Source organism: Saccoglossus kowalevskii, chromosome 19 (genome assembly GCF_978046115.1).
Source record: "Saccoglossus kowalevskii chromosome 19, keSacKowa6.1, whole genome shotgun sequence".
In the NCBI taxonomy this organism is placed as follows: domain Eukaryota; kingdom Metazoa; phylum Hemichordata; class Enteropneusta; family Harrimaniidae; genus Saccoglossus; species Saccoglossus kowalevskii.
In genome coordinates this window covers 2,081,161-2,097,312 of record NC_140659.1, presented here as the reverse complement: position 1 = coordinate 2,097,312, position 16,152 = coordinate 2,081,161, and the positions used below count along the sequence as shown (strand labels likewise).

At 40.9% G+C, this 16,152-nt stretch overlaps 1 protein-coding gene across 1 annotated transcript in view; it reads left to right on the top strand.

Annotated features, from left to right (window-relative positions):
• The first annotated feature begins 212 nt into the window (after positions 1–212).
• The window catches only part of LOC102803524 (zinc finger SWIM domain-containing protein 8-like), a 34,337-nt gene continuing 18,397 nt past the window's right edge, over positions 213–16,152 (top strand). Inside the window, exons 1-5 of the mRNA XM_085493944.1 lie at positions 213–909; positions 6,551–6,704; positions 7,090–7,184; positions 7,448–7,731; positions 7,876–8,078. Of these exons, the coding sequence (XP_085350070.1) occupies positions 744–909; positions 6,551–6,704; positions 7,090–7,184; positions 7,448–7,731; positions 7,876–8,078 (902 nt within the window). The 5' untranslated portion in view covers positions 213–743. The remainder of the gene's footprint in view (positions 910–6,550; positions 6,705–7,089; positions 7,185–7,447; positions 7,732–7,875; positions 8,079–16,152) is intronic.

The window sequence follows — 16,152 nt, the reverse complement described above, 5'->3', positions numbered from 1 at the left end:
TTTTGTTGCCACATTGGGATGAACACCATGGCATAAAGGGCCATTGTGAGAATTGGCTGAAAATGGGTATAATTTTGCAAAATATAATATTTTTGTAGGGACTTCTTTCTTAATAAAAGAACAATTTGGTGAGTATTCACATCAAGAAAACTAGTTTTCATCAAGCTAGGGTGCATGTTATGCGTGGACGACCTCTCCTTTTTAGTTCACATCCTCTTGTTGTTCGTCTATTTCCTGCGTTTCTCGTATGCTGTTATTATCGGTAGTCTTATTTGACGGTATAGGGGACTTTCTCCACAAAATGTTTTTTATTTGTTCGTGTTCCCGTACATTACGTCCGATTTATTTCCCGAAATGATCCGACCATTGCCGAACCCATTGATCAGGTGGCCATCTTTGTTTTTATTTTGAAGCCGGACTTTTTAATATTGAAGAGTTTATTCACTTTTCTCAAGATGATCTTCCTGTCGTTCATATGACGGAACTTGTAGTCCTGTTAATCCACGTAATGCATCTTAAATTCTGAAGATATACCGATTTGTAGCTTGTAATATTATTATTTGCTATTACTGCATATGGACCTCGCTAGCTAGTTCAACAATACTCTTCAGTTCTGCCGACAATTTTGAGGCGGAGTCATCGTACGGTCTATGTTGGAAACGAGAATTTAAACTTTCGGAGACTACAACCACATTGTTAGTTGTGGACTTTGCATTTGAGTCCAGTTTCGTCAACTAGGCGACATGGATTTCATGTTCGACTGGGAAGAAGGCGACCAATTTTCATTTGAAGACAGTGATCGCTTCGAAGAAGACTCTTTGTGCTCCTGGATCAGCGAGACAGAGAGCGTCTGCAATAATTGGCGAGGATGGAAAAAAACAGGAAACCAACCCTACATACCTCCGGAAGGTAATATTTGTGAACATTATGCTCACGCTAAAAAATATGTATCCCCATAAATGTATAAAAAAATTAAGTTGACCTTGAAAACATAGTGGCCTTGTGACGTCAGCAAGGTTGCAGACAAAGGCGACCTTGATTATACACACTATTTTAAAGCATGTTCACATATTTAACCAAAGGCTGTCTGAGGACAGAGAGGTCAATGTAGGATAATTGTAGATATTGCAATGTATTGTAAATTAAGCTTCTTAGTATAAATGTTTTGGAATCATTATAAAAGAAATAGTTGGTAAACACTGTTGGAACATGTTTTGTGTAAAATTTTCAAATATAGTGGTTCACTGAGAAAAATTAATATGTCACGAGTTGGTATGTAATATATCTCTGTGCTGCATGCAGACCTTTCTAAGGAAGCCATTTATAATTGCATATTTCACCCAAGTTTTATTGCATGAAGCCGTTTCTCTTCCATCAATCACTGTGTCACCTATGACTTGTATAGAATTTTTTTTGCTCACATCTTGAGTAAATTAGGCCAGTAAACCCACCCCAAATATCATAATAGACAGAAAATGATAATAGTTGAATATGTTGTTTTCAAGGTTGCCTTCCATTACTATTACTGTCATTGGACAGTTTTGTGTGACATGTCATGGTGTCTATAAAATACATTATTTTGTGTAAGATATTTTAGTGCTATACTGGGTAATTGATAAGATAAATAGTTCAAATAGGAATTTGATATTTTTAAAAATTTGTTTATTTTCTAAATGATACCAATGTTGTTACCTACTTTTAGTTAATGTCCTGTGACAATATTGATTTATTAAGTCCAACAACATTGTAGTGGTTCTATATCATCAATATAGAAATAAAGTAAAAATCAAAACATAATGCTACTCTTATTTGCATAACACTGTAACCTATTTACCTTGATCAGGACAGATTATTTTAGAACAATAGCCTTTATTAGCATAATACTAATTTCCCTTTTTTATTCATGATAAGTCCAGCATGGTAAAACCACCATCCTCTAAGATTCCTGGGGACAACAGAGCAATATATTTGGCCATGTAAATAGCTCGTATTTTAATTTATATTATTTTAATATAATTTTTATAACAAGGTATTGTAAAATTTATTATTGACAATAGACGGGGTATGTGAAACACTGCTATGGTAATGTGGATATTGTATTCACATCTCACTGACAACTGTCATGTGATATTCACCTAGTGTTCATACATATGTACATGTATGATACGTTGTCTTCTTTTGGTGTACCAATTGGTGCATTTCATGCCTGCACACTAACCCCTATGTGAAGTAGCACAGAATGAAAAAAAACACACAAATCAGATATGGTTCAAATAATGTCATGCTGACCTTCTCTTTAAAAAAATCTCTTTACTGTGACATAATTTTGTGCATGCATTCACAGTGCATCAGGTCACATGTTTGTCATCTCAAAAATAAACTACCGGTACACGTTTATAGCAACCACCCAAGGGATTTCATTACAATGGTCTTTATATAGAGGTTGATTTTTTTTTATTCAATTGCCAACTTATACTTTTGCCACATTTGTAGAAAAAAATGATGTGATTTATCAAAATCAAATAAGTTTGACTTGTGGAAATTAAAAATCGGTCAATAAACAGAATGATGATTAATATTTTTATCTCTTTAAAAACAAAACAAAAATGTTACCTAAAGGTTGAAATTGCTTGTCAAATGCATCTTGGGATTGTCTAAAAGAGGTTGCTATATACAGTACAAGTGTTTTTTATACACTGGTTGCTCATACTGTATGTTATGTCTTGGGACTGCCTAAAAGTGGTCACTATGGACAGGTGGTCTTTATATATTTTTTGGTCATATGTTATGCCTTGGGACTGCCTGATAGTGGTCCCTTTTGGCTGGTAGTCGTTATACAAAGGTTGTTTATATGTTATGTCCTGGGTCTGCCTAAAAGTGGTCTATATAGGCAGGTGGTCTTTATACAAAGGTTGCTCATATGGTTATGCCTTGGGACTACTTGCAAGTGGTCTCTATAGACGGGTTGTCTTTATATAGATGTGGTTACTAACACAGAAACCATAAGGTTGAAATGAAGACCCCAATCTACCTTGGAGCAACATGATGAGATGGCCTAGATTCCACAAGGACATCTTTTGTATATGTCATTGCTATTGGGTGATATTCATTGAGCAAACTAAACTATGTCATGGTCAAATATATAGAGTAGGTTTTACATGTGTCTGGTTCTCTTGGTCTGACAATATCAAAGTGTACACAGTTCAGTTTTAGTTCGAAAAAAAAACGTGCTTGGTCAAACATTACATGTAGACTGGTAGACATATTGTCTATAGCAACAAAATTACCATATACAACCTTTGATAAAAATTGAAGATTAAAATGTCTATAAAATCAGACTAATTGTTATATTGAATATGCATATAACCCTAAAATATGCCTGTGATCTGCATTGTTTGGAATATAATTACTGAGTTGAGTGCATTTTACTGCTCTAACTGGCTGGCAATAAATGGAATATTTAGATTGGAGTGACTGACAAATGCCATGATAAAATGTTTTGTGGACCACCATAGAGTTGTTGAGGCCGTCTGTATTTAGCCTTTTGCCATACCAAGTGTGTAAGTTTTCTACTGATTATTAGAATGGTAATTTTATGATAGCTTACGTGATATTTAACAATCTGAATGGAGAAGAATTATCTTTTCTTATTAAAAAGTAATCTCCATTTTGAGTATTCCATATAAAAGCTAGTTCGGTGGACTACTGCATTGTAACTGAAGTAATCACAGCTAATGGATAGTGTGGATGTATCAATGAATGCATTTTATATAAATGAATGCTCACTGTTCAGTCTATTAGGCAGTATCATTTACATGATATTATCCATTTTTGATACACTATCAGATTTATTGTGAATGCTAAATTACAATGGGAATACAAGTGTATAAAACTATATGTTTTGCTTTTCATCATTTTTTTATAAACAAGTTTGGTTGATCCTCAACAGGGATGCCAAACTAATACTGAATATCAAGTAAAGATACAATTCCCTTTCAATTTTGTTCATTTAATCGTATAAATAGCTATATAGCAATATGTTAAGTTAAGGAGGGGGGTATATCTAAACAAATATACTTAAACTAATTTCAGCTGATGATTTTATGGCATTTATATTTAAACAAAATAGTGTGAAAGTCGTTGACACATGGGTCATAGAACACAAATATTTATTGCTAAAAAAATTCATGATTTTTACTGACATTGTCTGTGACAGTGAATCAGTGTAATGTACATCTTTCAGTTTGCTCACACTAACTTTAATTCAAACTCATTGTGAACATTAAACCTGAATATTAATTTTATTATAATAAAATGCATATACGCATGTAGATAAAGTCTATTTTTTTTAAATAAAATAAAAGCCATGCAATCGTATCCAGCTTTTTCAAAAATACAATTTTTGTTAAGTGTTCATTCATCGTTACTGCAGGCAGTCTGGAATGTACATTTGTTTTAAATTTTATTAAATACCAGTTATCAAGTGGTCCATCCCACCCCTATTGTATTATCTATTATGAGAATGCATGTTCAAAGCTTAATGCTTTGCAACCATTGCTGATGATCCGGTGTTAGTTGAACAGTTTTGCTGCAACCATCCATCTACTTCCATCAGCAATTACTGAAAAATACATAAAACTACTAAAAAAACAAAGTTGAACTAATTTGATCAAACAAGTGTTAACACTTAAATGGAAAAAGACTATTTGACCCTGTGTCAGTTATCACATGCCAAATCACATGTATGAAACTTAACTAGCCTGCCGGTGATGTATATTATGACCCATAAGGCTGAGAAAAAAATATCTGTTTCTCGTTTCCACACACATCATTTTGAAATGTGTGCCTTGAACGTTTTTTTCCTTCTAAAGCATTCCAAAATGCGCTTGTACTCGCACTTGTCTCAGAATTCCCCATTTTAGCTCAGTATTAAAAAGAAAAAACTCCTTGCCGCCTCATTTTAAAATTTTCATGAAACGAGAAATTTTTTTCCCAACAACAACAACATAACAACTATAGCAGTTATTCTTGTTTCTCAATATTATTGGATGACTAAATGTGTGGTAATGCTTTTTTTGTCCCAAACAGGCACATTTTGGTTGGGACAGTTGGTTCTAGAAATTGCTTGTCTAATTATCATGGTTATAGCCAGAAAATAGAAAGTGCCTGTCTAAAATCGTTATTGAAATGAAAGACATCAATCTCTAGTCTGTAAATACAGATTTACAATAGTTTTTGTTTTTGATTATTTACGATTTATGTAATTTCTTGGGAATTTTCAATCTAAATTGGACAGTTTTGTAGTCGAGCGGAGCTTATCATATGAGTGATTGTCCGTCGTCGTCCGGCGTCCGTGTCAATGTTTTACTTTTTCGACTTCTTCTTGAAAACTACAAGCCTGAATGCTTTGATACTTGGTGTATATGTACCTTGGGTAGACCTCTCTCAGATTTGTTCATTTCATGATCATATCTTCAATTCTCTAATTTTGGTGAATATTTTTGTCATTTTTGGTAAAAAGTGATATTTTCGATTTCTTGTTAAAAAGCGCAAGTCCAATTGCTTTGATATTACATATATAGGTACTACATGTGGATCTCTCTCAGATTTGTTCATTTTGTAATGATATCTTTAGTTTTCTAATTTTAATGAATATTTTTGTCATTTTTAGTAAAAAGTGATATTTTCAACTTCTTGTTAAAAACTGCAAGTCCAATTGCTTTGATATTACATATATAGGTACTACATGTGGATCTCTCTCAGATTTGTTCATTTTGTAATGATATCTTTAATTCTCTAATTTTAATGAATATTTTTGTCATTTTTAGTAAAAAGTGATATTTTCGACTTCTTGTTAAAAACCACAAGTCCAATTGCTTTGATATTACATATATAGGTACTACATGTGGACCACTCTCAAATTTGTTCATTTTGTAATGATATCATCAATTCTCTAATTTTGGTGAATATTTTTGTCATTTTTGGTAAAAAGTGATATTTTCGACTTCTTGTTAAAAACCGCAAGTCCAATTGCTTTGATATTACATATATAGGTACTACATGTGGACCTCTCTCAGATTTATTCATTTTGTAATGATATCTTTAATTCTTTAATTTTGGTGAATATTTTTGTCATTTTTGGTAAAAAGTGATATTTTCTTCCTGTTAAAAACCACAATCATTTATGGTGAAAAATGATATTTTTGAATTCTTGTTGAAAACAGCAAGTCCCATTGCATTGATACTATGCATATTGTTCATTTTCTAATGATATCTTCTGTTCTTTAATTGAAATGTGCATTGCTAACAGCGGAGCTATCTCAGCCGAGAGGCTGCTTGTATAATACTATGTATGAAAAATTCATTGAAGTCTGCTTTAGGTAGAGGATTAATTGACTGCCAAATGCAGCTTTCTTGTTAGTAAAAATGTAAAATGTCGGCCATCTTGTCTTACTGAAAATAAAATGGTTTTCCTCTGGAGTTACTGGAGTAACTAAAACAAGAAGAATTATGTTTGAAACTAAACCTGATACCTTTGATATTTTTGTAGAATGTCAAGTAATGCCCCTGGTTGAACTAGCAGCTAGAGTTGTAGCATGTCAGCTGCCATTTGAGTTTGTTGAGCGTGTATATCCTCCAGTTCCAGAACAACTACAACTAAGGATTGCGTTTTGGAGCTTCCCAGAGAATGAAGAAGATATAAGGTACATAATACTGAATGGAGAAAATGACAACAGTATTTTTTATTTCCATGCAGTAGAAAACACTAGTTTTACTTAAGAATTGTAAGAAATGCTAGAATATTCTTAGCCTGTGTTGTTGACAGTTATCTGATCATCTGTATGTGCATCATTGTCTGTCCTGTTCATTACTCATTTCTTCCCATAGTATTTCCATATTTTCAACCTGTCTTTCCATTTCATTCACTGTCTCATTTCTATCAGTTTCTTCTAATTTCATCTACTGCCTTACCCGTTCTTCCAGAGTGTTCCTACCAATCTTCCCATTGCATCTACTGTCTTCTCCCATAGTGTTGCCATAATTTCCATCAGTTTTTCCATTTCAACTTCTCATTCTTTTTTCACACAGGTTGTATTCATGCCTGGCTAATGGCTCAGCTGAAGAATTCCAAAAAGGTGAACATTTGTTGAAATCCAGAGCAGTCAAAGAAGTCTTACAAATAGGTATGTGTACAATATTTGATGCATGCAAGTTTATTATGTTATCAGACTGTGTTTCTATTGTACATGATGGTTGTGTATCTGGTGCATCAAATTTATTATGTTATCAGGCTGTATTTTTATTGGACATGATGAGTAGAGACTATCACACTGAGCATAGCATATTTCTTATTTGGAAAATAGATTTTTGACTCACTGGAAGATGCACATGTTTTATACCATTAATGCTTTAATTATTCATTGGGTTTTAATTTTTTTTCACACAGGGTTTCACCTCAGTGCTACAGTAGTTCCACCACAACATCTAGCCCAACCGAAAGGGACTTTTAATGTTGCGGTTATGTTTGACAGAAGACAAATAACAGCATGTAGTTGTACCTGTAGTAGTCTAGCCAAATGGTGTGCACATGTGGTGGCTCTGTGTCTCTTTAGAATCCATCAAGCGTCAGGGGTGTGTCTTCGAGCTCCTGTATCAGAATCCTTATCCAGACTGCATCGTGATCAACTACAGAAGTTTGCACAGTATTTAATTAGTGAACTACCGCAACAGGTGAGAGAGAAAAAAACACCACATGAACAAATTCATCTCTGACAGACCACTTGTTATCTGATTATTAGAGCAATCAGGCTAAATCGAAACCTACATAGCATGTGCTAGATTGAAACCTAAATACATGTATGATTTCTTTTGTAGATTCTACCTACTGCTCAGCGTTTATTGGATGAATTACTCTCTTCACAAGAAAGTGCTATTAATACAGTATGTGGAGCTCCTGATCCTACTGCTGGGCCATCAGCTACAGAACAAACACGATGGTGTCTTGATGACAGTACACTGCATGAAAATATCAAAAAAACTCTTATTCGATTCAGTGGACCTGCTCCTATTGTGTTCAGGTAAAGTCGTTTACAATGTATACCTTGTGTCATAGAATGTTTTGGTATGTTTACCCTGACCCGGTGTATGTCCTGACTGCACTTGGTGTATGTCCTGGCTGCACTTGGTGTATGTCATGGCTGCACCTGATGTATGTCCTGACTGCACCTGATGTATGTCCTGGCTGCACTCTGGTGTATGTCATGGCTGCACTCAGTGTATGTCCTGGCTGCACTCGGTGTATGTCATGGCTGCACTCAGTGTATGTCCTGGCTGCACTCGGTGTATGTCCTGGCTGCACTTGGTGTATGTCCTGGCTGCACTCGGTGTATGTCCTGGCTGCACTTGGTGTATGTCCTGGCTGCACTCGGTGTATGTCCTGGCTGCACTTGGTGTATGTCCTGGCTGCACTCGGTGTATGTCCTGGCTGCACTCGGTGTATGTCCTGGCTGCACTCGGTGTATGTCCTGGCTGCACTCGGTGTATGTCCTGGCTGCACTTGGTGTATGTCCTGGCTGCACTCGGTGTATGTCCTGGCTGCACTCGGTGTATGTCCTGGCTGCACTCGGTGTATGTCCTGGCTGCACTCGGTGTATGTCCTGGCTGCACTCGGTGTATGTCCTGGCTGCACTTGGTGTATGTCCTGGCTGCACTTGGTGTATGTCCTGGCTGCACTTGGTGTATGTCCTGACTGCACCTGATGCATGTCCTGGCTGCACTCGGTGTATGTCCTGGCTGCACTTGGTGTATGTCCTGGCTGCACTCGGTGTATGTCCTGGCTGCACTTGGTGTATATCCTGGCTGCACTTGGTGTATGTCCTGACTGCGCCTGATGTATGTCCTGGCTGCACTTGGTGTATGTCCTGGCTGCACTTGGTGTATGTCCTGACTCCACATGGTGCATGTCCTGGCTGCACTTGGTGTATGTCCTGACTGCACATGGTGTATATCCTGGCTGCACTTGGTGTATGTCCTGACTGCGCCTGATGTATGTCCTGGCTGCACTTGGTGTATGTCCTGGCTGCACTCGGTGTATGTCCTGGCTGCACTTGGTGTATGTCCTGGCTGCACTTGGTGTATGTCCTGGCTGCACTTGGTGTATGTCCTGGCTGCACTTGGTGTATGTCCTGGCTGCACTTGGTGTATGTCCTGACTCCACATGGTGCATGTCCTGTCTGCACATGGTGTATGTCCTGGCTGCACTTGGTGTATGTTCTGACTCCACATGGTGCATGTCCTGTCTGCACTTGGTGTATGTCCTGACTGCACATGGTGTATGTCCTGGTTGCACCCGGTGTATGTCCTGGCTGCACATGGTGCATGTCCTGGCTGCACTTGGTGTATGTCCTGACTGCACATGGTGTATATCCTGGCTGCACTTGGTGTATGTCCTGGCTGCACTTGGTGTATGTCCTGGTTGCACCCGATGTATATCCTGACTGCACTCGGTCTATGTCCTGACTGCACTCGGTGTATGTCCTGACTGCACATGGTGTATGTCCTGACTGCACATGGTGTATGTCCTGGCTGCACTTGGTGTATGTCCTGGCTGCACTTGGTGTATGTCCTGGCTGCACTTGGTGTATATCCTGGCTGCACTTGGTGTATGTCCTGACTGCGCCTGATGTATGTCCTGGCTGCACTTGGTGTATGTCCTGGCTGCACTCGGTGTATGTCCTGACTCCACATGGTGCATGTCCTGGCTGCACTTGGTGTATGTCCTGACTGCACATGGTGTATATCCTGACTGCACTTGTTCTATGTCCTGACTGCACATGGTGTATATCCTGGCTGCACTTGGTGTATGTCCTGACTGCACATGGTGTATATCCTGGCTGCACTTGGTGTATGTCCTGGCTGCACTCGGTGTATGTCCTGGCTGCACTCTGTGTATGTCCTGGCTGCACTCGGTGTATGTCCTGGCTGCACTCGGTGTATGTCCTGGCTGCACTCGGTGTATGTCCTGGCTGCACTCGGTGTATGTCCTGGCTGCACTCGGTGTATGTCCTGGCTGCACTCGGTGTATGTCCTGGCTGCACTCGGTGTATGTCCTGGCTGCACATGGTGTATATCCTGGCTGCACTTAATGTATGTTCTGGCTGCACTCGGTGTATGTCCTGGCTGCACTCGGTGTATGTCCTGACTGCACTTGGTGTATGTCCTGACTGCACATGGTGTATGTCCTGGCTGCACTCGGTGTATGTCCTGGCTGCACTCGGTGTATGTCCTGGCTGCACTCGGTGTATGTCCTGACTGCACTTGGTGTATGTCCTGACTGCACATGGTGTATGTCCTGCCTGCACTCGGTGTATGTCCTGGCTGCACTCGGTGTATGTCCTGGCTGCACTCGGTGTATGTCCTGGCTGCACTCGGTGTATGTCCTGGCTGCACTTGGTGTATGTCCTGGCTGCACATGGTGTATATCCTGGCTGCACTTAATGTATGTTCTGGCTGCACTCGGTGTATGTCCTGGCTGCACTCGGTGTATGTCCTGACTGCACTTGGTGTATGTCCTGACTGCACATGGTGTATGTCCTGGCTGCACTCGGTGTATGTCCTGGCTGCACTCGGTGTATGTCCTGACTGCACATGGTGTATGTCCTGGCTGCACTCGGTGTATGTCCTGGCTGCACTCGGTGTATGTCCTGACTGCACATGGTGTATGTCCTGGCTGCACTTGGTGTACAGTACTCATTTCGCCCAGCCTCCCGCCCGCTTCCGGATTTCGATCGCTTTTTTTTCGCTCGCTTTGTTCAATTCGACCGCGCAATTTCCACTTTTTTTTCGACCGCGCAAATCCGGAAGTATCCGCTCGCGCAATCGCTCGCTCGCCTGACAGTGCAACCGCCCGCATTTACAGTTCATTACCTACTGTTTCATGTACAAGTGTGTCATTTTTGTTTTTATGATGTTAAAATAAGAATAAATACAATCAAAAATTTATAGAACGACCGTTGAAAAAATACGGTGGATCACACGGCCATATAAAATTGGTAATAATACATACGCGTAGCAATAATGTCCACCATAAACAAGATCGAACCAAACATGTGAAATCAAATACGACACTGACACAGACACAACTAATATGAAATAAAACCATTCAATTTTTGGTGGAGAGCTTAAAATGTCTACTGTAGAGTATGGTATTCATTGAGTAACCGTGTATAGGGTGACGGTTGTCATGCACGCATGGTTTGGGTTTAACACGGGTCAAGTTGTAATTATGTAAATCTATGGCACCTATAACAATTGAACAATATCTGCAGGAATAGTAAGACTGTGAAAAAAAACGACCAATCGATTGAAATTTGTCAAACAAATACAATACTTGCAAATGTAATGTCGGCCAGCGCCCATCTTACTTGTCCGAAGTTGTCGAAGCCGACATCAATGGAGATCGCGTTTTTTAACTAGGCGGCTGGCAATCGGACTAACACGTTACATAAACTTGTTGAATTACAATTATGGTTTTTATTTTTGCGCCCAATGTCTCGTTATAAAATAAAGGATTCATAGTTTGCAGGGTATTCCGTTTTTTGCGAACTCCGGGCGAAATACTTTAATGAGCTGTACTTACAGCCAAAACAAAGTCAGCTTGGACATTAAGTTGTGAGACGCGACAAAACAAACGCTGCCAGTGATAGATTACGTGAATAAAAAAAACAAAATAAACGCAATCAAAGGCGCCGACCACACGCTTTGGAAATAAATAGAACGCGTTGCTAAGAGGAATCGCACCTGCATCTCGACGACGTCTCCGGTCATGAGCAGGGTTTGCCGCGTCTTAGAAAAATTGAAAGTTAAAAAGGAATCAGTGTCGGGGAACCATTCACAATGTTTGCATGAAAAATCGTTCCCGACATTATGAAATTCTTTCGTTTTGGGGGAAAAACCCTGAAAAAAAACTGATTTTGACAAGATAATTTAGAAATTGATATTAAGAATAATTCATAACGAAATGTATTCCATATGTACCCATAATTTTTTTTCATAATTACTGATTACACACGAATATTACAGAAAAAAATAATTTGCTATATTATCTATATTTGTGCCTTTTGTTTGTCTTGAATCGTGACTGAAAGGAGCTGGATGAAATTACAAACTACATGTATGTAGTGTGTTCGACAACTCATGTATGAACAACAATTTTAATAAATATGATTTTACTTGGTAAAATTACTGTATTTTTCTACATAAAAACAAAATAATTTCACAATGTCTTTATTATCATAGCGTTGTTGGTAAAAGTTGAAAATGATACATCCACGTGAACCTGCTTATATGAGATCGAAGGAGTCTCTGTTTTCAACAGCCGTATACATCTAAAACTGCGTCATCGCTAAGTTTCCTTGGTGGACCACGAGCTCTGTTCCTTGTTTGCACGTTATCATGTTCACACAATCGCAGACATTATTTGTAAGGGTGCTCTTTGAAATGGCACATTTTCTCGATGTTTTAGCGAGTACTTCGCGGGTATATGGCTTGTTCTCACATCAGCATAATTTTTCTCGAATTCACTCATCGCTTTCCCACATGCACTTCACGTTCTTTGCTGCTAACTTTTTTTGCACTCTAATATGTTGTTGTTTTTGTCTTTCTAAACATCGAGTTTATTTTTGACATTCAACGAGATCGCTTGAATTTTGAATTTGATGACGGTTCGAATTTATCCACTTTTACAGTGATCAACATTGCGTTCGAGTAGCGTTACTAGTAATTATAAGCCTGATTTACATTTTTCTTGCGGTGTTTTTCGTCAATGTATTAAATATAAGTGCTTTGGGAAATAACATAATTATATTGCGCGAGTAAAAGAGTTTGGTGAGACTGTCACAACATACTAAAACAGATGTTTTATTTATTTCCAACGCGCGTGGTCGGCGCCTCTGATTGCGTTTATTTTGTATTTTTGTTTTCAAAATGTATCACTGGCTGCGTTTGTTTTGTTTTCCTCAACAAATTAACTGTTCCGAGACCTCTTTCATTTTTCGTCCGGCTGCTGCCAATCCAATAATTCGTCATCGCATGTAATCAGACAAGCGATTAATCGTCACAGTCATTATACTAGTTGTTTAAGTCCAATTGATTTGTAGAAATTCAGCTATGCGATAATTATATGTGCAGTTTTGTTTTGCGCACCCAGACACGATCAAAAGTTAACCAATAGATTTTCTGAACTACAGCATTCGTATTACTTGTGCAAATTGAGTAAGAGTCATAGTGTGAGTTGCGTTCGCAAATAACAAAGTGTCAAATTATTTTGAGCGCCGTTCGGAATAAATTTAGTCAAAATCACACAGAAACACACACACACAACACACAAATACTAGTACTCAATAATATCGCGATTGACCAGTTATATAGCTGCTTGAACTACACACACAAGGACGTAAATATGTAAATACAGGTCACAGTTCGACTTGCGTAGCAAACGTTACAATGTGTCAAGTGATTTGAAGGCGTCTTTTTTCCAAAACAGAGAAGCAATAGGCGTTGTATTTTGAATCGTCATTAAAACCTAAATTTATTACGAATAAAAACTTAAGTTTATACATACAATGTACGATCATTGTTACTCCAGCGGTCGGTTGGCAAGCGGACGGTGTTTCTGAAGCCAGTCATAGCAGGAGCGAGCGAGCGAACAAAAGCGAGCGAGCGAACAAAAGCGAACGCGAGCGAGCGGAAAAAAAGCGGTCGGAAAGCAGCGAGCGGTCGGAAATTAAGCGATAAGCGGTCGGAAAAAAAGCGATAAAAGCGGGAGGTTGGGCGGAATGAGTACTGTATGTCCTGACTGCACATGGTGTATGTCCTTGTTGCACTTGGTGTATGTCCTGGCTGCACTTGGTGTATGTCCTTGTTGCACTCGGTGTATGTCCTGGCTGCACTCGGTGTATGTCCTGGCTGCACTCGGTGTATGTCCTGGCTGCACTCGGTGTATGTCCTGGCTGCACTCGGTGTATGTCCTGGCTGCACATGGTGTATATCCTGGCTGCACTTAATGTATGTTCTGGCTGCACTCGGTGTATGTCCTGGCTGCACTCGGTGTATGTCCTGACTGCACTTGGTGTATGTCCTGGCTGCACTCGGTGTATGTCCTGGCTGCACTCGGTGTATGTCCTGGCTGCACTTAATGTATGTCCTGGCTGCACTCGGTGTATGTCCTGGCTGCACATGGTGTATGTCCTGGCTGCACATGGTGTATGTCCTGGCTGCACATGGTGTATGTCCTGGCTGCACATGGTGTATGTCCTGGCTGCACATGGTGTATGTCCTGGCTGCACTCGGTGTATGTCCTGGCTGCACTTAATGTATGTCCTGGCTGCACTCAGTGTATGTCCTGGCTGCACATGGTGTATGTCCTGGCTGCACATGGTGTATGTCCTGGCTGCACATGGTGTATGTCCTGGCTGCACATGGTGTATGTCCTGGCTGCACTCGGTGTATGTCCTGGCTGCACTCGGTGTATGTCCTGGCTGCACTCGGTGTATGTCCTGACTCCACATGGTGCATGTCCTGGCTGCACTTGGTGTATGTCCTGACTGCACATGGTGTATATCCTGGCTGCACTTGGTGTATGTCCTGGCTGCACTTGGTGTATGTCCTGGTTGCACCCGATGTATATCCTGACTGCACTCGGTGTATGTCCTGGCTGCACTCGGTGTATGTCCTGACTGCACTTGGTGTATGTCCTGGCTGCACTCGGTGTATGTCCTGGCTGCTCTCGGTGTATGTCCTGACTCCACATGGTGCATGTCCTGGCTGCACTCGGTGTATGTCCTGACTGCACACGGTGCATGCCCTGGCTGCACTCGGTGTATGTCCTTGCTGCACTCGGTGTATGTTCTGACTGCACATGGTGTATATCCTGGCTGCACTCGGTGTATGTTCTGGATGCACTTGATATATTTTCTGGCTGCACTCGGTGTATGTCCTGGCTGTACATGGTGTATGTCCTGGCTGCACTCGGTGTATGTCCTGGCTGCACTCGGTGCATGCCCTGGCTGCACATGGTGCATGTCCTGAGTACACATGGTGTATGTCCTGGCTGCACATGGTGTATGTCCTGGCTGCACTTAGTGTATGTCATGGCTGCACTCGGTGTATATCCTGGCTGCACTCGGTGTATGTCCTGGCTGCACTCGGTGTATGTCCTGACTGCACTCGGTGTATGTCCTGACTGCACATGGTGTATATTCTGGCTGCACTCGGTGTATGTTCTGGATGCACTTGATATATTTTCTGGCTGCACTCGGTGTATGTCCTGGCTGTACATGGTGTATGTCCTGGCTGCACTCGGTGTATGTCCTGGCTGCACTTGGTGCATGCCCTGGCTGCACTTGGTGTATGTCCTGGCTGCACTCGGTGTATGTCCTGGCTGCACTTGGTGTATGTCCTGACTGCACCTGATGTATGTCCTGGCTGCACTCGGTGTATGTCCTGGCTGCACTCGGTGTATGTCCTGGCTGCACTCGGTGTATGTCCTGGCTGCACTTGGTGCATGCCCTGACTGCGCTCGGTGCATGCCCTGGCTGCACTTGGTGCATGCCCTGGCTGCACTCGGTGTATGTCCTGGCTGCACTCGGTGTATGTCCTGACTGCACTCGGTGTATGTCCTGACTGCACATGGTGTATATTCTGGCTGCACTCGGTGTATGTTCTGGATGCACTTGATATATTTTCTGGCTGCACTCGGTGTATGTCCTGGCTGCACTTGGTGCATGCCCTGGCTGCACATGGTGCATGTCCTGAGTACACATGGTGTATGTCCTGGCTGCACATGGTGTATGTCCTGGCTGCACTTGGTGTATGTCATGGCTGCACTCGGTGTATATCCTGGCTGCACTTAATGTATGTCCTGGCTGCACTCGGTGTATGTCCTGGCTGCACTTGGTGTATGTCCTGGCTGCACTTGGTGTATGTCCTGGCTGCACTTGGTGTATGTCCTGGCTGCACTCGGTGTATGTCCTGGCTGCACTTGGTGTATGTCCTGACTGCACCTGATGTATGTCCTGGCTGCACTCGGTGTATGTCCTGGCTGCACTCGGTGTATGTCCTGGCTGCACTCGGTGTATGTCCTGGCTGCACTCG